The 25,410-nt window shown below is 47.0% G+C and overlaps 1 protein-coding gene across 3 annotated transcripts; it reads right to left on the bottom strand.

The window, feature by feature from the left end:
• Positions 1-3,181: 3,181 nt before the first annotated feature.
• On the bottom strand, positions 3,182-25,305 carry CEP63 (centrosomal protein 63). 3 transcript variants are annotated; one of them, XM_064666659.1, is made up of 15 exons: positions 25,173-25,305; positions 21,909-22,044; positions 20,200-20,380; positions 18,959-19,054; positions 16,677-16,802; positions 15,735-15,848; positions 13,117-13,350; positions 12,733-12,878; positions 11,872-12,000; positions 10,965-11,079; positions 8,903-9,100; positions 8,347-8,433; positions 6,649-6,854; positions 5,814-6,111; positions 3,182-3,685 (listed from the first exon to the last, which is right to left on the bottom strand). In XM_064666659.1, exons 2-15 carry the CDS (start codon positions 21,950-21,952, stop codon positions 3,527-3,529), a joined length of 2,133 nt encoding a protein of 710 aa, XP_064522729.1. In that variant the 5' UTR covers positions 21,953-22,044; positions 25,173-25,305; the 3' UTR covers positions 3,182-3,526. The 3 variants fall into 3 exon arrangements, with proteins under 3 accessions (XP_064522729.1, XP_064522730.1, XP_064522731.1); XM_064666660.1 differs by having other exon boundaries at positions 25,159-25,248; XM_064666661.1 differs by lacking the exon at positions 25,173-25,305 and adding an exon at positions 24,518-24,539.
• Positions 25,306-25,410: the final 105 nt, after the last annotated feature.

Here is a 25,410-nt window from a genome sequence, read left to right on the forward strand (position 1 = left end):
ATTCATGCTGGCATGGGACTGTCCATCTGCAGGAGGATTACTCCCACATTACTCCCTCTACCCCAGCACCCAGGTTTGACTTCCTTGAGCACCTGGAGCCAGATTCAAGTATCAGAACTCTCTGTGAGGACACAGGATGCTGCAGACAGGATTTGCAAGCATAAACATAACATGTAACCTAACAGGGCTTACTCCAGGGTGCCGGGAGTACAGCAATGCTTTGGGGGTTTTTTGTACTTGGGAGACAAGGAGGCTCCATATGTGACATAAAAGTAGGTTTTAAGTCCTCCCCTAAACAGCTAAGTGTCTTTGCCCTCAAAAACTGGTGGCAGCAGCTCCTCCCTGCAGGAACACTGACAAGCCTTGCAGCTCAGCAGGCTCTGCTCCCCGGACACCAACACAGACTGAACAGCACAGATGCAAGACACACTCGGGGATTTTTTGATTACCTAAGGACCTTGAAGGCTAAAGCAAGTATTGTCTGTCAGCACAGACAGCCCTGGTTTATTTTGGTGCCTGGCAGAAGGATACTTTTTTCTCAGATCCCACTTTTCAGATCAGGGAGGACACACTGCAGCAGCTTTCATTTCACAGGTCACACTGACCCAGTCAAACACATCACTTCTTACAATGGGAGGATAAGGAGGCATCCCAGAGAGCTTAGGGGCTAAAGAAAACAACTTCTTCCACATAACAGAGTCAAGGATACTGAATCACCGACACCCTTTGTGGAACCAAACACTTGATGTTCACTCACAAACAGGCAGGAGTAGCTGGCAGACACAGCACAGCCTTTCCGCTTAGTGACACTGCTGTGAGCGTGGCCCCTGCTCCTCGTCTCAAAGACTCACTTTCACAAGGTCTCTCTCTAACCCCACATGCTCTATTTCTGTCTCCAGATGAGAGGGGCAAAAAAAAATTACCCCAAGGGAGTAGAGAGGACAGTTTATACAGTATTGCCCCCTACATAGCATGACCTCAGGGAGTAATCCCTCTCCCTGCCATCCAACCCTGCGAAACCCAGGCACCTGCAATTACACACATCTGCAGAGGCACAGACAGACTTTAACTCCTCAACGTAAAGAGTGACCCAAAGCACTGCCACACCCACAGCAGAACATTTCTGGCACAATGAAGACAGAGAGAGCCTGCACAGCTTCCCACTCTGGTGATGTACAAAAGCAAGTACTGCGAATAAAGTTCCACACTTTTGTCTCAGACAGAAAACAAACATCTGGCTCAGCCCTGCAAATGTGCGAGAAATTCTTTAGTGCTATCGAAGGCATCAGTTCAAAGACACAGAACCTCTCTCCTGCTTCCTTAATTATAAAGCTTCCAGGGCCAGGTGATTATTCTAAGGCAGGTTTGACACTGCAAAGGCCTGAAAAACCCTGCAGCCCCAGATAAAAGCACCTCAGAAGTCTGCACTTGCTGTGACATCTCCCTCCGGGATAAACACGGCTTCTTCTCCTCCCCCTCATAAAAAATGTGCATTCTTCAGCGCAGCCAAGGCTCCAACACCAGGAGAACAGCTCTGGAACAGACTTCTCAGTTATCTTGGGACATCTGCAAAGAAAGAAGGTGGGAAGGACAGAGCACACACACCAGCACAGAGAAGGAACTCAGCAGTTCCCCTAAATTTTACTTTAGGTCACATTAGTTCAAGGTTTTACAGCCTACTCTCTCAACAAAGTTACTTATTACAGGTATTAGAAATTGATAAACACTGTAGGATTATAGCTGCTAATTAAACAAATGGATCATCTTCAGGCTTGCTCTTCCCTTCTGCCAGCATGAACTGCCAGTGTACCTCAAGGAAAGGAATATGGAAGAGAACACCAGTAAGTAATGAGGTAAAATGCCTTCTAAACTTCTGAAAACACTGCATGATGCAACACTTGGTAACTAACTTAACAAATCCTCAGGAAATATAGTGCTATTTGGGAGGTATCATTTAAAAAATGAAATTGCTGGCATCCCTAAGGACTTGAGGAATCCCTAAGGGTTCTGGCATATCACACACTGGGTGCACCTAGAGGTTCATCTGCAAAAAGGAAGCAGTTTGTTCTATTCTGCTGTTCAGTTTTTATCCAAATGCCCCGTGGCCAACACGTCCTTATTTGAGATCTGGACGGACAAGGTGGATGTCCCAAAAACACTTACCTGTGGACAGCTCTGAAGAGCCCGTTGTGGGCAGTTCAGCACTTCATTAAAAAGGCTGCACAAGGAGAATCCAGAAGGGATTGGAAGGTTTTATCCTGTGCAAAGAACTCCAGAAGAAAGCCAAAATAAAAGGACTTTTGGATTCAAAGGTCTTTGAACTCTGGAATGCAGAGTTGCATGACCAAGTGCAGTCCCAGTCTGCAGCCAGGCATCACCTTTGCTGGACTCATCTGCCTCACCTAACGCTTGGGTTTTGCATGTGTGGTGCTTTTGAATTCCCGTTTATTGACAGCATCAAGCTGCTCTAAGACAAGTTGAAGTTGACAGAAGGGAACAGGAAACTTATGGACACAGACGAGGGATGCCTCTGTCCCAAGGTTTGCCTGCACAAAACCTGAGCAGGCTCAGACACAGGAGAACTGCAGAGAGCCCCTGGAAGAAATCAAGTTCTTAAGAAATAAGTTCTGTTCACTCATTAATAGCTTACCTTCCTCAAGGAAAGACCAAATATATTCCCAAAGAGAGGTCACAGATGCATTTAAATGCAGCAGTTCAACTGGACTGCCCAGATTCCAACCAGGCTGACACCAGCTCACACAGCAGCTGCTCTGTGGATGAACCTCACCTGTTTGTGGGTTCTCCTCCCATCCAGTGTCATTGCCCATTCCAACTACTCTCTTTTCCAAGAGCCATGACCACAACCAGAATTCAGCCATTCATTCCTCAGCTATTTTGCAGCACTTCAAGCACCGTGCATGGCAAGATAAAGACACCAGATACCACACAGACAGCAAAGGGCAGAAGTTGCATGAACCAGGAAATACTAAGAAATTTCACTAAGGGCAAATTAACTGGAGAAAATGGAGGTAGCCTAAAGGAAAGAGGAATTATATTCCTTGTTCCTTGAAGAACACGGCTATGCTGTGATGGAAAAGGTGTTGATCCAAGTTCCAGATGAGAAGGCAAGATAAGCCACCAGAGATTCACTTTGTGCATTTGCATGAACAAGAAAAAAAGGTGTTTGTCATTCTGGTTTATTTCAGTGCTTTTACATGTATAAAATATACTTTAAATACTTTACATAAAAATTAGCAAGTGGTTTGCTTCTTAAAAACACCAAAGTCTTTGTGAGCTCTGATGCAGGTCTCTGACCTACCAAGCTGACTAAAATGTTTGTGGTGTAACACCTTTCATCAGAACAAACATGTTAGAGAGGAGTTCCTTTCCCTCAGCTCCCATCCTGCTGATTCAGCTCCAAGTGGGAGACACAGCCTCTCAAATTCTGATGGCAAGTGATTTATAGGCACCACCCCAGTCACAGTCTGGAACCACATATTCCAGCATTCCAATTCCACAAGAAACATCACTCCTGGTGTTCAAACCGTCTCACTATCTTTGCACTCTCTTTTTTCAGCTCCTCAATGTGAGCGTTCAGACATTCCAGGATGTGCTGGGATCTCACTTCTTCCTCTTCCAGGTATCTTGCAGCTATTGATCCAACAGAAGCTGTAGGCAAGGGGCACTAAAGGGAAACAAAGGGATATCAGGTATTCCTTCATTCCAAGTTTCAGCCAGAAACACCACTGATCTGCAAACCACACAACTGAACACGCTCCTGAAGGGCTCTTGGGTCACTTCCACCTTCTTGGGCAGAATAAGCACTCAGGTCTCACACCTGTATCATAGGTCATGTCCCTCCCAACAGCCAACATGTCCAGCCAACAGTCATTGCTTTCAACAAGCCAAGATTGCCAATAAATCAGTACTAAAGAATCAGGGCTAAAGAAGGTCACTACAGCATACCCAGGGTTTTCTTCTGGGCGTTAGTGTACCTCGAGGTTTACATCCTGCTTCTCATCTCCATGACAATCCCAGTGAGCAGCACCACCTCAGAGTTTGGGATCCAGGGAAGGGAAAGCACTGCCAGACTGGGCCAGCACTGCTGTGTTTTATATACCTCCTGTTCTTCCCTGAAATAATGGGCTTCTGGTATAATCCCACAGGCAAGTACAGACCAAACTCCTCTCACGGCTCAGGGAACAGCACCTCAGTCCAGCCAGCAGTGGTCAACAAACTACACCAGATTCTTTCCTCTACAGTCAAGAACTATTCCTGCTCCTCACATCACTTACCACAAGTTATTAACTTACAAAAACAACATTGTAAACCAGGCTTAATGTACAAGTTGATGAAGAGAAGCCTCCTGCACAGGGGCTGGCATGTGATATATAAGGTTACTAAGGGGCTGCTTTCCATTACAGATAATTTGCCTCATTGTCTTGGCAAGAGAAAGTTAGTGGTTATTTCCAGATTCTGGAGTCTTGTGGTTTTCAGGTCTTTTATCAACAGCCAGGGACAAAGGGAAGCAGAAAAAGGCTGTAGATAACAGGCAAATCTCTCCCACCCCACTACTGCCTACTGATGAGAATTTCTCCTCTCCTGATGTTAAATGAACTGATTTAAAGACCCTGGACCTGACCATGAGCAGGGAGACCCAGTCAACACCAGGAAAAATATCTGCATTTCCTTAGAAAGCTTATTTCTACCTCTCAAAACAAAAAGCAGCATGTCCTCTTCTACTAAACATCAAGCCCTAGAGCTTCTCAGACCCTGAAGTGGAACTGTTCACACTTCAGCTCCAATACTGCAACCTGAGGAGTTTCCATTTAGAATATTACAGTTCCCTGAGCTCCCAATATTGCTTTTTGGACATGCCCACTAACTACTCTAGTCTTGAAACAATCAAGTTTCAAGTAAATCTCATCAAGATCTACAGACCTTACAAGCCTCCACTTATCTGTGCATCAGCCTTAGAGCCTCTTCTCTGGGCTCCCCACAAAACAAAAATAGCTGTTGTCACTGCTAACAACACACAAACAGAGGAGAAAATGTTCTGAACACTGCTAGGGCAAACATCTGGAGCAAGGACCAGTACTCAGCATTCTCCCCTCCCTGAATTACTACAGGAAGAAGTGATTCAGTCCAAATTTCCTGTATCTTGGGCAAGTGCTCCAGCAACTGAGCTGAGGTAAAAGGACAGAGAAACTGCCAACACTGCTCCCTACTAAAAAAGTGTGATCAGCAACTGGGGAAAATAGCAGCCTCCCCTTGTGCAGTGAAGCAGGGATTTCAGACTTTCCCATCAGCTAGGATAAGCAACTTTAAGTTCAGTGTGCTGACTGCTGCAGCCCCACTCAGAGGGGTCAAACTCACCCTGTGCTTTACAGATGTGCAGCAACCAGTCACTCAGAGACTGTGAAACACTGAAACACTCAGCACACCACATCCACTCTGAGCCACTGCTACAGAGCCAGGCCAAAGGCTGAGGCAGAATTCAGAGGGGACACGAGCAGGTCGTGGTACACACTGAGGTACAGCACCAGCATGGAGAGAACCACATGTTCCTGGAATTAGCTGAGCAACAACACAAACACAAAGCCTTTCCCCAAGGAGTTCTGAGGAGCCACCACATGGATGCCACTGGCCAACTGTAACCATCCAGCAGTGGTTGTCCCTCCCTGTTTAATGTTTGTTTTATGCACACCACGCAGCCAAGTCATGCAGTCAAAAACCTGTCTCCTTTTGCCAGATGAGAACCCAGGTCTATTTTCAGCTGTTGAATAGCAACCAGCTCCTGTACAACTGCTTACCAAAGGCACAGATTCTCTCTGATGATTCGAGACAGGCTGCTTGGATGCTTCATCTGCAAAATCTTTGTTTCCATCCACCACATGGAGCAAAGGCTCTGCTCCCAGCAAGGCAGGTGACTCCTGGCAGTTCTTCCTGCTGGTCTGGGAGGGTGGCTCACCCATCTCGGGGAGCACAGGTCCGGTTTCAGCAGCCCCACCTTTCTGGGGCTCCCCACGATGATGCTGAGCAGTCCCATCAGGCTGGAGATGTATCCTGGCTGCTTGTTCATCCTGCATGTGCTGTGCTTTCCGAGCTGTCCTGGAAGGCAGGTTTGAGCACAGAACTGAGTTTGCCTCTTAGCAGCTGAACTCCAGCAAAAACTCACACAGAGATAACAATTAACAGAGATGTTACTAACAGCCCTGGCAATCCAAACTTGTTTCCACAGCACTTCCAGATGCACATCCAGTCCCTAGGGAATTCTCTCTCCCTCTTCTGCTACTGTAGATACCAAAAACTACAGCCTGTACATCCTAAAACTGCAACAGAAAGGAGCGCAGCTGCCTGGGCCACATCTAATCCTGTCACCAAAAGAAGCACAGACTGCTGCTCAATCAGAGAGAGAGGCAAAGGCAGACAAAAGACAAACACTGCTGGCTCTGCAGAACACAAACCAGCTGGGACTCGAAGCTATTGCACTGCTGAAAGCACAAAGGCAGATTCCCAAACAGTCCTTGTGTTCTCCCAGACGCACAATGTGCTGGAGAGAGACGCTACACACACAGCACGTCGTTAAACCCACACATCCCCACACCCTCTGCTCTCCCCCATGCTCGGGGGTCGTGCCACACTCACCTGTGCTGCACAGCCCTGGCCTGGGGCTCTTTGCCTGGCTCCTGCTGGGCAGTGCCCTGAGGTTCATCCGGGCAGAGCCGCGCACTGACCTCCAGCTTCGCCCTGGTCTCCGCGAGGTCCTTCCGCAGCTGCTGGTTCTCAGACTTCAGCTTGTGCAGCTCGACAGCACAGTCTTCCCTGAGGGCTCTCAGGGTCACATCTTTTCCCTAACAGACCGAGAAGGGCTGAAGTCAAAAGTTCTGGTTTGCAGGACACCACAGTCAGACCCAGAGCAAAGGCCAGCAAGAGATTCCTTAAGGCCCATCCTCTAACCTCGATTTTGACTGGCAAAGCTTTCCAGGCTTTCCTGAGGGAAAATCAGTTATATATGCATCACTGGGTCTGCATCCAGACAGGCTGTGCTGATCCACCTGGGAAAGCAAGTCTCTCACCACTGAATGCTTTTGAAAACAGGAAAATAAGGACCAAGAATAGTTCACCTGCATTTCAACCTGGCCTTTCTTTTTGAAACTCTGAACAACTTGCTTCTTCCCGCTTCCTTTTTGCCAGTTCTATTAAATTTAGATGCTTCATTCATTGTCATCACGGCTGTATCTAAGGACTTTCCAAATGTGCATTAGGACCACCTGGCCAAGATCAGCAGCTCCTGTTTCATGGGTCTATGGAGCTTTTTTTTTTTTTAAAGCAGATTTCTTACTTTGCAACCTGCTACCAAGTTTTTGGGAAGTCACACAGGCAAAAGCCACCAGGAACTTTTCAAGCAGAAGTAATGGGCCTCAGGTTATTCGGTTTCATATCAGCCCTCTGGAAAGCTCTGCTTTTTCTCCATCTAAACAGCCACAAGCTTCTGTTCAACACCCTCCCAAGAACTTGGCACATTTGACAATCACCCCAAACTAATAGTAGAGCAAAGTATTTCCTTCCCACAGATCTGACAGGATAAAAGCTCTGCTATATTCCCATTAGGTTGTCAGCTGTCTGAATCCAGTCCTTGCCCCCTGGGAAGCATCCATTCTGCTTTAGGTGAGACAGAACTTGTAAACCAACCATTTCTTCCTTATTGCAGCCACTAAAATGAACCAACTCCAAGGTATTATTCCTGTCAAGGCTGCACCTTTTCCATGCAGGCTCCCCTTCTCCCCTCTGGCCAAGAGGGCCTCACCAAATCTCAGGAGTGCCACAGCAGCAGCAGCCCACCACAGGGCCCCTTCCTGGTGCACTATCCCAAGGCATCCAGCCCATATTCCCAGGTTAAAATCTGCCCTTGGACTGCCAGGGCCAGCCCTGCTGAACAGCTCCTCACCAGGGGAGAACATGTTCTCTCCCCAGTTATTTCAAGGACCAGAGCAGTTACAGCTCTGGGACAGGCCAAAAGGATGTCACAGATTCAGAATGAGAGGTTTGAGGTAAACTGGCATAAAATGGAAGTGTAATAAAATGTACTACAAGCCATGGGCCAGAGCCCATGGAGAAGAAACAGATGATGGCTGTTCCTGCAGTTTTTCTCACCACTCTCTGGCTGAACAAACACTCACTATTTCTGCACCTTCTTTCCTCACAGACTGCCCCTTTTGCTTGGGTTTTAAGTTCACTGAACTCTACCACACATTTTGAGAGGCCTGGGCAAAGACTCTGACTGCTCCAGGGTGGGAATATACACCACCAGCCCCTTCCCATTTCCTGGTTCTCAGTGCATACCTCCAGCACACCACACTTGGTTTTTTCCAGCTTCTCTGAGAGATGACGGTTTTCCAACCTCAAGGTTTCCAGCTGGACCAGAACTACCTGAGGAGACAGGGGCAAACAACAAGCTTAGAAAAAGAAGAGAGCACATACCCACGACACCCTCCAAGCATTTTCCACCCTCAAATTCAAGCACAGAGCAAGGTTTGGGCCGTTAGCTGTGCAGGGACCCTACAGAGAAGGCCATAAAAATAACCATGCACAGTCATTTTCTTGAGCTTCCAAAGATGTCATGCATCCAGGCCTAATCAGCATGAGTTCTGTGGGATTCCAAAGACTTCTTTGGGATTCCAAAGAATTCTGTGGGACTATCAGTTACTGGTTTGAAAAGCAGCAGCAAGACAGATCCAGTGAACACCACGGATTAGAAGATTCCATCAGAAAGGTCTCAAAGTCTTTGTTCAAAGGCTAAAGAAAGAAGGAAACTGTGAATATAACTAAAAAGCAGGATGGTATTCCAAGCCTTCAGATCCCTTAAATGGACAGCATGAGAGTGTTCTGCCTTTTTTACCCTGTGCTCCACTGCTTTCCTCTCTGCTCTTTCAACCTCCGCCCTCAGCTGCTGTTCCAGGTCTGACGTGGAGTCACTTGCCGATGCAATGGTGATGTCCCGCTGGTGCAGCTCCTGTGTCAGCCTGGAGATCTCCCTTTTCATCCCTTCCAGCTCACTGCTGTGTGTTTGTTCAGCATGAGAGAGCTGCTCTTTCAGCTGGAGGGGGACATGCACACACCACCCACGAGCTTTTAGAAGATGTTTCAGCAAAGAAAGCGAAGTATCGCACACAACAATGTGATATCTCAGTACTGGAAAACAAAAGGCTCTATGTAACAAGCCCTCTGTGCATGTCTGTCCTTCTTGATTGAAAGCCACCTCATCCCAGTCCTTTCCCACACCATAAACTGCCAAGTGGGACAAGACAGGAGTTACATGCTGTGAAGCACTTTGGAAGATCCATAATTCATCAAATTACAGTCTCTTTAACTCACCACTGGACCTTGGTGACCAACACCAGAGAGCCAAAGGTCCACCATCACTGTGGAAGCACAGTAACACTTGGATAATATAACCTTGCAATTTGCCACTCTGCCTTCCTGAGATATTTAAAGATACCATTTAAGGATGGCAACTTTAAATAGCTCAAGCCAGATTTTTCTTCCAGGAATTAATTTGTCCTAAGTCTTCTGAATCGATATTAGCTTGTAGCAACTAGAGCTACTCATGGCAAACTTCCACCAGCCAGCTATGCACAGGGTAAAAATATATCTCTTTGTTTTCATAACTACATGTGATGACCACTAGTCTCTGCATTATGAGACAATAATCATTCCCTATTTACTTTCCACATGACAGGCATGATTTTATTTTTAGTCTGTTCAATCTCATCTCTTTTCCAGTTTGCTAAGTCCTATTCCATTCAGCTGTTCCTTGTATAAAAAACACTCCATCCTTTGGGTCATCTTTTTCCATACCTTATCTTGGTTTATGTAATTCTTTTTTGAGGTGGCAGACCTGCACTGCATACAGTATTCTGGTAGGCACACTGTATATTTATTCAGTGACACAAAAGAACAACAGCAGCATAATTTCTTCCCCAGGATTCCATTTCATTAGTCAAAAATATTAACCACCCAAACATGCAGGATTTTTCTGAGTATTACAAGCATTTTAGAAAATTGAACCAGATGATCTCTGCCTAGCCATGTAAATACTGTACACATGGTGATTTATCTCCATGTCACCTCAATGCCTCCCAAGTATATAAAATAGAAACAGCCATCATAAATCTCTCTCTCCTCCCCAGCAGCCTGTGGGAGATTCATTTACTGTGTGGCTGTTTAGATGTGTAACCAAGCACACATCTCTGGCAAGATCTGCACCTCTACACATTCAGAATAAAGGATGAAGGATTTCCACACAAGTGATGTTTTTCACTCAAGTCCAATGAGGTTTCCACTCTACCAGGCTGCAGTGAAAGCTCTCACAGCGGCTGATCCAGACCATTATTTAAAGTCAAGCCTTGTGGAGGGCTTGTTCCCCTTGGGTGCTCAAGCACTGGGGTGAGGCCCTCGTGCAGGTGAGCAGCTCCATCCTCCCAGCCCCTGACTTCACATCCAGGTACCAAGCCCGAAACAAACTCCCTAATTCACATATGGACTAGAACACACTTGAAGCCCTGTATCTAGTGTGATAGGACATATCACAGCAAACTCATTCCCTCTCTGCTCTTCATCCTGTTGGGAGCCTGTATTAGGCTTAAACTCGTGATTCCAGACCCTAATTTCTTGGCATATTTGTCCCTCCAGCACTAATTCAGGTATTTTCACAGTGTACAGAAGTACTGTGAGATGTAGGGTAGGCCCAGGAGATGCTCACAAAGCCAAGTTCAGACACCTGCAAACACATCCTCTCAACTCCTCCTGTCAGGTGTGCTCCTTACCTTCAGCACATCCCTGCCTCCACAGCACCCCAGCCCTTGGTCCCCTTGGAACTGTGCTGCCTGTGCACATGGCACACGTGGGATCAGCTCACTCCTCCAGTGCCTTCCCAACCCCCAGGAACAAAGTCACGTTACCTTTTTAATCTCCGCCTTTGACTCAGTCTGGTGGTCTACCATGGACTGCAGCTCTTTGATATTCTCACCCAGCTCCTCCCTCAGCTGCACACACCTGGCATTTGAAGACACCAGGCTGGGTGAAAATGTAAAAGGACAGATTAGAATACCCCAAGGAGGGGGAAATGGTCAGAGAGAAACTCTGATCTTCCAAGCAGTCTCTTACGTCCATCGCAATAGAAACAGGACTCAACCCAAAGCTCCTTACCAATCCTTTGGGTTTGCCTTCCAAAATCATTTCAAAAGAGATCAGGAAGCTGACCTAACAGATGATAGCTGTTTCTTGTTTATTCCTTTACCATACTAAGATTACAAACTTCCCATGCAAACATTAATCTGAAAACCACAAACTCAGAGAGGAATCACAGAATCACAGGATGGTTTGGGTTGGGAGGGACCTCAAAGCTCATCTCGTTCCATCCCCCTGCCAAGGGCAGGGACACCTTCCATGAGACCTGGTTCTTGCTCCAACCCCCACCCAGCCTGGTGTTGAACACCTCCAGGAATGGGCAGTCCACAATCTCTCCAGGCAGACCTGTTTATAACTCTTATCTCATGAAAAATCTCGATCTGGTTCTTACCAGCTCCCTAACAAAGGCTCCTTAACCTATTAGTGGGAAGGTGCTCAGCCTAAGCAAGCTGGAACACTGAGAACACCCACAGTGTGCAGTGAAAAGCAGCCAACCAATTAGCAAAACAGTCTCACTATTACACTGCAAAATGAATAGCACTTGATTTCTTTAGCCCTTTGATATTTAAAACAAGCCTACAAAAATCAGTGGGACCGGTTAACTCGATGAATACAATTAGGTGCTGTATTATTATTCAAGATTAATTGCACTTCCAGGGGGAGCAAGCAGTGGGCTACCTGTTCTCCAGACGAGTCACCTCCGACTGCAAGTGCTGTTCCTTCTTCTGGGCAGCATCCAGCTGCAGCAGCACATGCTCCAGCTCTGGAGAGGACAACTGCTTCCCTTGCAAGCGTTCCTCCAGGGCCCTAAGGAGAAACCTCAACTTCAGTCTCAGCACAGAAACATCACATCTGAGTTTGCTGATACAGGGAACACGACCACTGTTTTCTTGGAATTCTCTGAAAAATACAGAGCCCAGCAGCAGGTGAGGAAGCAAACACACAGCTGGGTGACAGCCCCTGCCTGAGTTCATGCTGACTGAAAAAGACTACATTTTAGTTTGATGTTGGCCTCCCTGACAGACACAGTCTGGCTGGTAGGTGAGCAACACCCAAGCCTTCTGACACAGCCACCAGAACCCAACAGCTTCTGCACGTTGCCAGTGCAGAAGGGGAAGGCCAAGATGATTTTGTCACAGATGTAGTTACCTCACCAAGGTCCCAGTCTGACATCATTAAATCAGAGAGAACTTTCAGTTATGTTAATAAGCACGTTATCAACCCCGAACAGCCTCCAGCACTTGACTGAAAATGCCTGAGGAAAACAACTTCAAAAGCCCTGTGCTGCCTCCAGAAACCCAGCTGAGGGGAAATCGGGTTCCTTCCACACTCTTCACTGATCGTCAGCTGATTTCAAGAGCAATGTAATTTGGCAAACACTGCAAGGCAGCACTTGTGAGAAACTACAGCACACCACTCTAGACACAACCAACACAGATCCAGCTGCGTGAAAATGCTGCTACTGTCCTCATTCCAGGGAGAACCTGGAATGTAGATCTGGATTCAAGAGCCTAAGTACCAGTGAGGTCCAGATGCTACCTGATGAGGAATTCCTTTGTGTGAAGAGTTTCAGTCATCCTGGCCAGCTCTTTCTGTAACTGTTCCTGCTGCAGCTTGGAGTTGTCAATGAAATCCTCTTGAGACTGCAAGGTGGCTTTCAGTTCCCTCTTCTCATCCTGCAGCACCTGCACAGGAGGGAGAAGGAATGACTGTTGCAAGGTGGACCAAATCTGTTTGCTGTGATATTTTAGGACCTTTGGAAATACTGCAGAGCAGCACAGGGGTACAAGATCAGTTTTGAGGCCAATCGGGAACTTTACAAAGGCTCTAGAAAGAGACAAAAGCTCTGGGATTAAAAGCCTTCCCACTACTTCTCACCAGCACTGCTTTTAGACCCAGTTTCATAACAGCTCCTCCACTGACCTCTACCATTTTCTTGGACTGCCTTAATTCCTCTTGCACTCTCTGCTGATCTGCCAGAATCTGGCGGTTGTTCTCGCTCAGGTCATCCACTCTCATGTTCAGCCTCTCCACCTCCAGCTCGTTGGCACTGATGGTGTCATTGGCCCTCTCCAGCTTGCTGGTTAAGTGCTGGATTTCCGAGCGGCTGGCCAGCTCCACCGAGTCCAGGATCTGCTTCCGATTGGCAAGCTGGGTCTGCCAACAGCAGTTGGTGTGCATTAAAGGTAAATCACAGAAAACACAGTGTAGCAAACCACGTTCAACACAACTACTGATTTCTTGGTGTACTGAGCCACATTCTAAAGTACGCAACGTGACCTTCCAGGGAAGCAGGGAAAGCGCTGCCCCAGGGTTACACCAGGGGTAACACTTCTGAAGGCAAACAGAATAAAAATAAGAAAATGAAAAAAAGAAGGGGCCCTCTGATTCCAAAAGGGGTTCAAAGAGAATCTGAGAAATGAGGATCTCAAAGCACTCCAGCTGCACGAGTATGAACTAAGAACAAAGCCACCTGCTGTTTCTGGCTCATGAACCCAAGGCTAGGCCAGGACAAACGGCTGCAGGTGAGAAGGTTTGTAAGTACCATGCACAAACCAGAGGCTACCCAACCGTTAATCCCTGTTAATTCCACACCAGGACAGAAAGCAGCTCTGGGTGCACAATGGAAACCCCACAACCACCAAACAGCCCCAAAACCAAACTGGGTAACAGCCAATTTGCTCTGCTCTCTGCACTAAATACGTGGTTCCAGCAGCCTGGGAGAATGTTCACTTTGAATGTTTCATTGTTTTAATGTAGACAAAAAAGTTGCAAGGAACCTATGACTAGCAGACAATACATGCTCTATTATTTATAGGCACAATACCTTATTTCATAGCATTTCTTTCCACACAGCTAGCTGGTGAAATTTAACAAGCCAGCTCTCACATAAGCTTCTACGAACATTCATTTCATATATTCCCTTTTCATATAGAACCTTTGAATTTTTAAAGGCTGAAACAAAATATTTGAGTAGTCTTATACTCCCAATTTCTAAGAGTAGCAATTCCTGCCAGCTTGAGAATCACCACGTACCTTGGTTTATTGCCTGGCACATAATGCCTCATAACTTAGAATACTATAGGAACTGTGCATTTGCAAGACTATGGTATAATTTTGATCACAGCCTTTCATTATTAATTGAATAGTCATGACAGAAAAGGTAATCAGGAGGGGCAAGAGTAAAGCACAGCCTTTCTGCACCCGAGAAACCAGAGTACCAGACTGCCTGAATATTTATTTCTGCATTAAGAAAACATTTAAGCTGTCTCTTATTTTCATCCACAGAACATGCAGGCCAGCACAGAATTCCAGGTTTCACCTGCTGACTTTAAGGCTGCAGGTGTTACAGAATGTGCTCAGAACTGCAGAAGAATGCCAGGCTTCCCTAAGCTGTTCTGCAAGGGATGAGGGGAAGCCAGATTAAAGGAGAGAGGGGAAGTACTCCATGGTCATGGATCTCAGCACGACTTTGTGCCAGCAAGACAACCAAGCACACAAAACATACAGAAACATCAAAGGCAAAAATGTAGCCCTTCCATGCTGGGCTTTTCAAGGCAGTTGAGGATCCAGGCAGTCTGTTCACAGTACCTAAGTCACCTACGCCGCTTCAGGAAAACCTCCTCAAATTCCTGGTTTTCTGCTGCACCACAGGAAGAGCAACTCTGAGCCCCAGAGTCCCAGCCCTCGCTCCAAGGACACATCTGTGCTCAGACAATTGAGCCATCAACGACACACAGACAGCAGAGCAGCGAGACCTTCTGCTCAAGGACTCTCTCTGCATTTGCAGACCTACTGGTGTCAGCCTCTCACAAAGGCCCTGTCAGAGCCAGCTTCAGTCCTGTCATCACAGACTCCCTCCTTGCAGGAGCTTCCACTCAAGAGCAACTCAGGAGCCCATTAAGTGCAAAGTCCCCAGCAAGAGCTTCTTATCAATGTCTGCTGTGATTGTGTCAGTGTGACTTCACAGCTGTGCTCTAGGTCAATTCATCTCACTCTGCTGCAGCACCACTACCTCCCTGAGCCATCAGCTTTGCAGGAACAGCAGCCTTGCCTTAGGAGACTGCTAAAAAAAAAAGGAGGGGGGGCTGAAAAATGCTGCTAGTTCAGTACTTTGTTAAAGTCTCTGTTGTAGGGAAAGAATATTTTCCAGCAGCACCCTCTGAGCTGGACCCACAAGGCACATATTTAGCTGCTGGCAGGTACACAGCTTTCAACTAGATAACATGATGTAACAGCTATTTTAAAGTATCATATGCTGTGGTCTCTGCCTCCCAGGGAAAGATGCATCCTACTGTCTTCTCTGCTAACCAGAGGGGTGTCAGGGAGAGTTGCACAAGGTTTATCTAATCTCTGCTGACAGACTCCAGATCTTTTTTCCATACAGCACTTGTACAAGTAAACCTTATTCCACCGGGACATTAAAAGTCACTTCAATGGCAACCTGAACTGGATGGAAGCCTGGGAGATTTCATCAGCCTCTCCCTCCCTCCCACCCGCTGGCACAAACAAAACAGAAACTTTGGGCACGTTAATTGTACCTGCACGAGCTCGGAGTGCTCTGCCAGAGCCTTGCGCTGAGCCTCCAGCGATGCCACCTGCTGCTGGTACCGCAGGCGCTGCTTCTCCCACTCGAGCGATTTCTGTCGGAACTCCTGCAAGGACAGCAGGGGCAGCACATCCCCTTCCAGTTCACATCCACATTTGCCTTCTCTCCCACCGTATCCTCACACACCTTTCCCCACAGCAGGGAAACCATTGGCCAGTCACCTGATGCACCGGCTCAGCAGCACAGAACCCTCACACACTGTGCTCGCTGCATTCCCTCCCCTCCCGAGGTAAAACGTCAGTGTCAATTATTGCTGTTTACAAATGTTAAGTGCCAACAGATTCATGGCTGGTTTCATGGGTTTGCTGTCAGGGGTTTAACAATTCAGACCGGCTTCAGCTTCCAGAACATGCTGCTATTGAAATCACTGAGATGACAAGAATGAAGTGCAGAACTTGAATGCTAATCTCTGCCCCAGAAACTGGGCACTGTGTCAGGCAGGTGTGTGTGTTACCACATCTTTGGGGTACAGGAGGAGAAAACTGAGTGGGGTTGAGCTAAGCAGAGCAGAAAGATTAAAAGACAAGAGAGGGTTGAGAAGAAGTTTGACATGTAGCTCCCTCCTCCTCAAAAAAAGTGAGAATACAACCTCCCCACACTGGAACTCATTCCATTCACATAATTTATTATTCTTTCAGCACCTTCTTCCTTTCATTTAGTCTAAGAACAACACCAAGGTTTATCCTGTGTACTCAGAGGCTCCAGTGCAGGAAATTGCCTTTATTACAGAAGCAGTTGAGAAGAGCTACACCTGGAGAGTTGATGAAGAGTACTCCTTAAACAGGATTCAGTCCTCTTCCTAGTTGACAACTCAGTCACCAGTAAGTCAGTTAATACATACAAACTGGTCAGCACTTGCTTTTTCATCACATACCTCCAGCTTCCTGGTCAGTCTGCTCAATTCAAACTCATCTCCTTCTTGTCCCTTGTTAGCATCCCCTCTGCCTCCTCTTGCTTTTTTCTTCTGCAGCTTCTCATAGCTCCTCCTCAGCCGGGACAACTACGAGGAGACAGTGAGAGAGACAGCTTTGCTCAAGGCCCCAAGGCAGAAATTACAGAGCCCTTTGAGAGAAGGCACACAGAATGGTTCACACAAACAATCCCCTCATCAAGGCCACACAGCTCACAAGAGAAGGCTTCCATTGGGATAATGAGCCTATTATACCAACAGCATTGCAAAACAGGCTGAGCTGTGTGAGAGGAGCAAGATGCCACTGAAGTGGTGACATCGGCAGCTTTAATTAAACCTGTCTTATCACGATTAAAGCATGACTAAAATGATAAGATGGAGGTTAACATGTAGCTGTCAATGCAGCAAGAGCACATCCCTCTCTCTACAGGTGGCTCCCGGCCACAGGAAGAGCCGGCAGGACCTGTGGCTGATCTCCTCCCACAGAGGAGCACACCCACCACACCACACACAGCGACAGATTCCTGGGTGGATAAAATACACTTGTGCAGCACAGGTGGGAACTGGAACTCTCCCACTTACTGGGAGAAGGAAGATTTGAGAATTGCCATTACCCATAATAACAACACCACTTCATCTGTCATTTTCTGCTTAGATACACCATGTATTTCACAATGAGAGGAGAATGCCAACAGAAAATATCACTCCTACGCCCGCTGCTAGGATGCTGGAGTCATATCAGGAGCAGGAATGAGGAAAAAACTCTTGACATTTAAATGACCCTCTGTGCAAATAATCACTTGCAACTGGAAGAGAGTTTTCCATCCGATGATCTCCCCTCTACTCAACTATTAAATAAAAAGTTTCCAAATAGCCACAGGAATTTGAGAAGGCATCATTCCCATTTTACTGATGGAGAAAGCTACGCCCATGGATGAACAGAAGGACCACGAGAAGAATAAATATTTGATTCAAGACATAATGCATTCAGTACTTTGGTGTGTTCAACAGGAACAGACAGATGTACAGGCTTAAAGTTAATACCAACATCTTTTGCCAAACACATTGGGAGATAAGAGGTTTATTCTTTCTACAGTCTCAGTGAGTTAGACACTGTACCTGTAATTGCACTGGAAATGGTGGTAAACAGAGACAGAAATAATTTCCCCAAACAGTACTAAGAACAGAAGACTGAGGAATATTGGAGCTCAACGTCATCAGCATTAATACTGTGTGGGTAAAACACCCACACACTGCAATTTAGGCCACAACACACTCTGTATTTCAGCCTTAGCAATTTAGGCAGAGCTGCCAGTGCACCTCAGCTTTGCTTTGCAGCCTATGCACAATTCCAGTGGGAGCAGCCAGTGAATGAAGACTGTTAGTCATATGGAACAGTGAGGTGTTTTAAATGAGGACAGATGCCTTCTGTCGTCAGAGCAGAGACTACCAAATTAATTTCACTTATGGCTTAGAGTGAGCAGGAACCAGGCCCAACCCTCCAGAGAAAACAGGTCAGTGCTCTCCGAGCTGCTCAGGCCAGTTAACTCCCTGCCACTGGCAAGCAAGTGGAGACAGGCAAAGAGTTCAGCCCTAAACCTGGAATGCTGTTACACCACCTGCAGCACAGCTACCACCTTGCGGTGAGCGGGAGTTGAAAGCTCTGAAATTATTGTCAAACAGTATTTTCTGAGTATACTTAGTTTTTATTATGTGTATTAAGACTAATGTGCCTTGAGAGGACGAAATCCTTACCAACATCATCAGACTCAAACAGAGGCAAAAAGATGAGACTACACACCACTGTTATTTCTTGATCTCACACAAGCCAGGCAGTTACACTTCCACCCTTTCTGAATTTCAGAAATGCTGAAAGAGCAAACTGCTGCTGCCTTGTACCCATGGCAGCTCCAGAACCAGTGACTGGGATGGGCAGACACAGGTCATTTTTGCAGTAAACTTCTGCAGATCTCCAGCACATGAAAACATCTACTCCACGTTTCTACTCCAGCAGTTCTCTGTTCGTCACCAAGTTCCTCTGAAGCACAAACAACTGGCCAAGTGAACCACAAAAACGTCGCTTTGTCTACGTTCAGTGCTCTTTTTTTGCAAGCACATAAACACTGAGAGAATGGGGAGGTTTAAAACCACAGCATTTAAACAAAAGCCACGATGCAAAGTATTTCACCTGTTGCATTGTACATCAAGTGGGAACTAAAAACCAAACCTCTCTTTTTGCAACTCACCTCCTCTTGGAACGTCTTCAGCTGTTGTTCATACTCTCTAGCCATGTCCTGCTTGGATTTTTCCACCTCTTCGACCTGGCGCCGCAACAGGCCAACCTGAACCAAGAGTTAAAAAGCAAATAAATACAGCAGTGGAAGCAGACTTTAGGTTAGTAAGTACTAGGAGGTTTCAATGGGGTCCCTCACTATGAATCAGATTAAATCTATGCCTAAATCTTTGGTAGGCTGGGGCCAGAACTGCTTCAGTTCTGCTCTCTTTATTTGAGCCAGTTTCTGGCTTTCATTTTTGGGGATGAAGCTGACAGGTTTGGCTTGTGCCAAAAAGGCTACTTCTTATCAGTATCTTCATCAAATTCTTCACAAATATGCATTACAATTTCAAGCTACCTACCAAGAGAAAGGCTGGCCCTGTCATTATCTTACTATGCTCAGGTAAAAAACAAATTCCAAATTATGAGGGAGAAAGAAATAATTGGGGCTTTGAAATGCAGAAGACCTCCCTTATACTGATTCAACTGCTCCTGTGACTCAGTTTTGTCCTTTTTTCTCCCAGGGTACCCACTTTTCTAACTGCAGGTCCAAAGGACAAAGTGAAATTAAAAGAAATCCCCACAGAAAACTCACATGACTAAACCAAAAGCATGAATATACTCCAGTAGTGACTTTAACCAAACTTTACAGTTCAGTCTTGAAATCCATGTTCACTTTTTCAGGGTAAGAAATATTTCAAGTGTCTTGAGAAAACACAATTGATCAATGATAACCTATATGATAAAAATCACCATTCCTGCAAATGAAAATCCTGTGGCTCAACTGGCCCACATCTTGTGCAAAAATTTCACTTACTGATACTTCTTCACCAATACAGAAATTTTTTGCACTTCCCCCAGGCCTTTAATTAAAGACCACAAAACCTGAGCTGCATAAAACAGCCCTTGGAGAATCTCCCAGCAATATCTTAGTGTAGTTTACAGTAGGAAATTGGGGTTTTTTTTCTACCAGCAGGTTGCTGGGCTGTCCATTGCTGCTACAGCATCTCTGGGTTCTCTCTAGAAACTGAGCATTCAATCTGTGAATTCCACCAACCCTTTGAGGAGTTGATCATTTGACTTTGACGGAATTATGAACTGGACATCTTGTTCCAACAGGCCCCTCTGTAAATTCTATTCCTAATTTCCTGATTCTAACAGGTAAAACACACCGGTTGTCTCCAAACAGAAAACAGTAGGAAATGGAGGTACCTCCTTCTGTTTTTCCTGCAGAGCAGCCCTGGCAGAGGAAAGCTCCTTCTCCCGAGCACTCAGGCAAGCTTCCAGAGCCTGTGTCTGCCCTTCCCACTCGGATTTCTTGTGAGCCACCATGATGTCAATCTGCTTCATCAGCTCCTGCAGCTCGGCCTCGCAGGAGGTCAGGAACCCGCCGCTGGAAGGGAAGGAGCCTGGAGGTAAAAGCAGCATCACCCAACAGGGGACTGGGGTCCCAAACCAACAAAGGCAGAGAACACACTGACTTGCACCAAGGCACCAACCGTGCACACGCAGGGCTTTGAACTCTTTGCAAATCAGCTTGCAGAGAAACAGAATCACGGAATCATTAGGGTTGGAAAAGACCTCCAAGACCATCAAGTGCAACCTTTGACCCAATACCACCCATGCCCACTAAGCCACATCATTTAGACATTCGTCCCTTTGCCCCAGGACTATGCATTATCTAAGTGAACCAAAGCATGTTTAATTCATATTTTGTATTTGCCTTAACTGCTCTCCAGGCAGAGGCATTTTAGACCAAGCTTCAGTCACCAGAGGAATCTTACAGCCGAGCTTTCAGCTCCTGAAAACAGAAGTTTATCACAAATGCAGACAAACCTCGAAGCAGAGGGGGCTGGATGACAACATGATAATGAAGAATCCAACCCTCGCAATCCATCAGGGAGCACATGTGCCCTAGCAACGCCCAGACTTCTAATTTGGTGCAGTAATTATTGAAGCCAATTCCAGTAACTCCTCTAAAACTTCCCAAGCTGCTAAGCCAGGGACAATATTAAGGCTTGCCAGACACAGCCCTAGAGGGTGGTGAACTCCATAATGATCTTTACCCCTTTAATTTGCCTGTCAAACAGGGAGAACTGAAAAGAAATGGAAATCAATAGGTTAAGGGATAGAAATTTCTCTGCTCTCCCTGTACGTGTGCACACTGCAAAACTTGGCAGTTTTTCTATAGGGAAAGAAATATTTCTTAAAGGAGCCAAAATCAGTCATATTTGAAGCTCACCCTGTCCTGTGAGTTACCAAAAAATTAGCAGCTATTATGCAGAGCAGGAACATTTCCTTCACAGCATCTGCTAACATGTAGCTAAGTCTAAACTTGATTTTTGCAACCAGTTCTCTGAAGAAGATACAGTATCAAATAAATCTCAGTCACATTCTCAAGGATGACTGGGAAAACAGCATCAGTGACTTTTGCTTCACGCCTGTTTAACACAGAAAACATTTTGTTCCATTATTGTCACTACAGTCTCTCTCGGGGATGGAAAAGTCTACATCCTTTCACCTCAGACAGAGCATTAAGGATTCCTCAGAGCTGAATGGGACTCTGCAGTTTCAATATGAGCAGGAAATAATCAGATGTTTTCAATAAAAACAGATAACAAAGTCACACCTCATTAACCTTGCAGGGCTGCTACAAAATAAATATTTATTCACAAGAAGGGTTTAAAACAACCAGAAAAAAAAAAAACAAACGAGGTGGAAGGTTTTCAGGAAGATGTAAAACTAAATTGCTAACATAATACCTGTCCAGGGCTTATTGCAAAGCCAGCTCAGGCAGTGACTTTGCTTCTGCACCAGGTGAAGGCCACTGCACACCGATACCTGAGGATTTATTCTGAATAGGAGGGAAGGTTAATACTTAAATCCTTTTGAATGACTGCTGTGTACAGTTGCATACACACCTCCCCTGCTCATTTCTCTGCATTCCTTCCAGCAAAGCCTCCATCACCAAATCCTGGTTGCTTCAGCAGCTAGGGGAGTACAGGAAAGCAGTGGTCACCCATGGGAATGCAGGAACAAGGCTGCTTCTCCACCCAACTGCAGAAAAAGCAGAAGCCCACAAAGCAAAGAAGTTAAAAAAATTACAATGAGCATGCAGTTACAGGTGAGGAAAACAATGGTCACCTTCACCAACTTGTAAGCCAAATATCTGCCAAATAAAGGAACTCCTTAAAAATTCCTCTTAAGTTATGTCTTAAATTATGAAAATAAGTTGAACAGCTTGACAGTAGCAGTACATCGTTTTAGTTAAAAATCACACCTTTTAAGTCACAAAAACATGTACGTGTGCACACACATAGAAATTTCACATACTGGTGAAGCAAGAAGGGTTCACATTAAAGGCAAAAACAGGGAATAAAAAGTTACCATGGAACCACAGTCAAAAAGCCAGAATTTATTTCAGTGGCTCCTCCATGAAACTGCAGCTCTCTAGCACAGAAATGGTTAAACTCATCCTGAGGACACAAACTTTGGTTTCACCTTGTGGAGGTATTAACACCATTTCCTCTTTCCAAAACCTATACACTGTCTCAAGTATTGAAGATGGATCCTTCCAACAACTTCCTCAAAGATTAATATGGCATCATTTAGCAATCAACAGAAGGGGAGCAAGGGAGACTTTAGAAATGTAGGCTCAGCTCTGTTTTCATTTCCCTAAGAAGCTTCTATCCTCTTCTAGAGCACTTCAAACACCATCCAGGGATTAAAGCCTGCCCTTGGGAGTTCTGCTGTGTTTTAAATCACACTCATACAGAAAATAGACAGAAAAAAAATCCTATCCCTATTCTGATAATGTTTTGTCTCTCTTTGGTCCTGTCTGTGCTTAACAAAACTCCATCAGTATGCACAACACCTTCATGGTACTGCTGAGGGCAGGGTGCTGAGGAGAGCAGATGAGCACATCCCCTGAGCTGCTGACAGCATTCCAAGAGTTCTCCAGGTGGCAACAGCAGACATCAAACAGTAGCAGCTCTTCTCAACAATTCTAATCACACCTACACAGAATCAATTTTCAGTGGGCAGAGACATGAGGAGAGAGACAGCATAGAATTCTAGAACAGTTTGGGTTGGAAGGGACCTTAAAAATCATCTTATTCCATTCCCTGCCATGGGCAGGGATATCTTCCACTAGACCAGGTTGCTCCAAGCCCCATCCAACAATTCCAGGGATGGAGCAACCACAGCTTCTCTGGGCAACCTGTGCCAGGGCCTCAGTACCCTCAAAGGGAAGAATTCCTTCCTAATATCCAATCTAGCCCTGTCCTACCACGACATGCCCTTGCTTCTGTCATCCCTTAAGCAGGGCCCCCACAGTACACCTGAATGTGCCAACTTTGCATACCTGCCACCTCACCCACGTTTTGGGGGAAAGCCTTAAAATCAGACACTTCTACCCTGGTTTATGCTTCATCAGGTTCATTGTTTAGTATTAAATTTTGGCCTCTCGAGCTTGCAAGTCACATAGTGCCAGTGTAGAGGCTCAGAGACATTGCCTTTAGTCACAGCAAATCACAGGCACCTGAAGTAAAGACCCCCACAGCTACCACAAGAGAGGACAATCTCCCTCATTAACTACAGCTGAAGCAAGGACAGCTGGCTGGTCACTTCTGAAAAAATGAAGAAAATGGAAATATTTGGAAAAAAACCAAACCAACCAACAAAAAAACCCCAAACAAACAAACCCCAAAACATTTAAAAATAAACAAGGCTTATCACCCCAACTCGATAGAGAACTGTTGTAGAGTCAAGTGGAGAAAACCAGACAATATACAGGAGGACTTAAGAACAGTACCCATAAGAAAAGACTGGGAATACTTTGTATCTAAAAACATAGAAAGATGCAATTTCGAAGTGTTGCTGGAAATATGCTTACAATGAACAGAAAAAGCAATAACCTCCCAAAAGCACCGCCACAGACGTGCCAGCGGCCGGAATGCCACCTGCGGCAGGAGCCCGGTGCACACCACCCGTCGCCGGGGGAAGAATCACAGAATCAGGTTGGAAAAGACCTCCAGGATCGTTGAGTCCAAGCTATGACCGAACATCACTTTGTCACCCAGCCCAGAGCACCGAGTGCCACGTCCAGTCCTTCCTGAAACACGTCCGGGGGTGGAGATCCCTCCACCTCCCCGGGCAGACCCTTCCAGTGCTGGACAGCCCTTCCCGTGAAGAATTTCTTCCCAATGCCTGACCTCAACCTCCCCTGGCGCAGCTAAAGCCTGTGAGGTGGCTGCAGGAGTGACCGCGGCCAGCGTGTCCGGGCACTGCCGCCGGCCCCGGCAGAGCATTCCCTATTCCCGCTGCGCTCCCGCTCCTCCCCAGCAGGAGCCTCCCCGCTCTCCCATTCACGGTGTTTACCCCGCACCCGCCGCGGCAAGTTTCGCTGCCCGGGGCCCTTCCAGCGCCGCTCCCCTCGCCTCCCTCCCCGCAAACACCCCGCACCCGCCGGCCTTCTCTCCCTTCCTTCCCTCCCTTTCCTCCCTCCTTCCCTTCTCCCGCCTTTCCCCACCTAACGGCGGACCGGACCCGGCCCGGCCCGGCAGCACTGCGCCTGCGCGGGAGCCGCGCCTGCGCACGGCTGGGCCCGGACACGGGCAGGGTACGGCGGGCAGGGGACACTGCGAGGACAGGGGGGGACATGGCGGGGAATACCGGGGGGACACCGCGGGGAATACCGGGGGGACACACGGGGGGACATGGCGGGGAATATCGGGGGGACACACGGGGGGACATCGTGGGGAATACCGGGGGGACACACGGGGGGTATATGGGAGGGCACGGGGGGGACGCCGGGAGGGGACACTGGGGGAGCTACCAGGGGGATCATGGGGTTAGGGTCTGCGGGGACGGACACTGGGGGGGGCACCACGGGGGAATATTCGGGGGGGTACCGAGGGGACCGCGGGGGGACACCGGGAGAACACTGCGGGGTCATTCGGGGCGGTACTGAAGGTACCACGGAGGGGACACCGGAGAGGGACACAGTGGGGAGACGGGGCACACGGGGCTATATCGGCCGGGAGCAGCGCGGATCGCACGGCCCCGGGGCTGGGACCGCTCAGCCCGGTGCCCATCGCCGCCCCCGTGCAGCGGGGTGTATTTAAATAAATACCTGTAGTCACCTACCCTGGTCTGGTGTAAAATAAATACCTGTAGTCACCTACCCCGGCACGATCGAACCGCAGGGTCACACCGGGGCGAGTCCCTGACGTGACACTTCAGGGAGGGCAGAGTACAGTGAGACACCCCGGAGGGATTCTTGTAGCCGGGGGTGAAAGATAGGTCTTGTTTTTCTTCTGTTTCACCAGTTTCCTGGACTTCATGTTCGGGCAGGATTCTGGGTGCCGTGAAATCCTTTGTTGTGACTCTCCCAGACTGGTGAAGCCCTGGGTGAGACACAGC

Source organism: Pseudopipra pipra, chromosome 10, assembly GCF_036250125.1.
Source record: "Pseudopipra pipra isolate bDixPip1 chromosome 10, bDixPip1.hap1, whole genome shotgun sequence".
Taxonomy (NCBI): Eukaryota; Metazoa; Chordata; class Aves; order Passeriformes; family Pipridae; genus Pseudopipra; species Pseudopipra pipra.

Bases quoted from the DNA above. Each gene is read 5' to 3' on its own strand.
- CEP63 (XM_064666659.1), bottom strand. From the start codon at position 21,952: ATGGAGGCTTTGCTGGAAGGAATGCAGAGAAATGAGCAGGGGAG. The intron at 6,855-8,346 runs GTATGCACTGAG...TCGGTCTGTTAG, and splicing joins CCAAGTGTGGTGTGCTGGAG to GGAAAAGATGTGACCCTGAG. The intron at 3,686-5,813 runs GTAAGCAGTTGT...GTTTCCCTTTAG, and splicing joins AGAGAGAATCTGTGCCTTTG to TGCCCCTTGCCTACAGCTTC.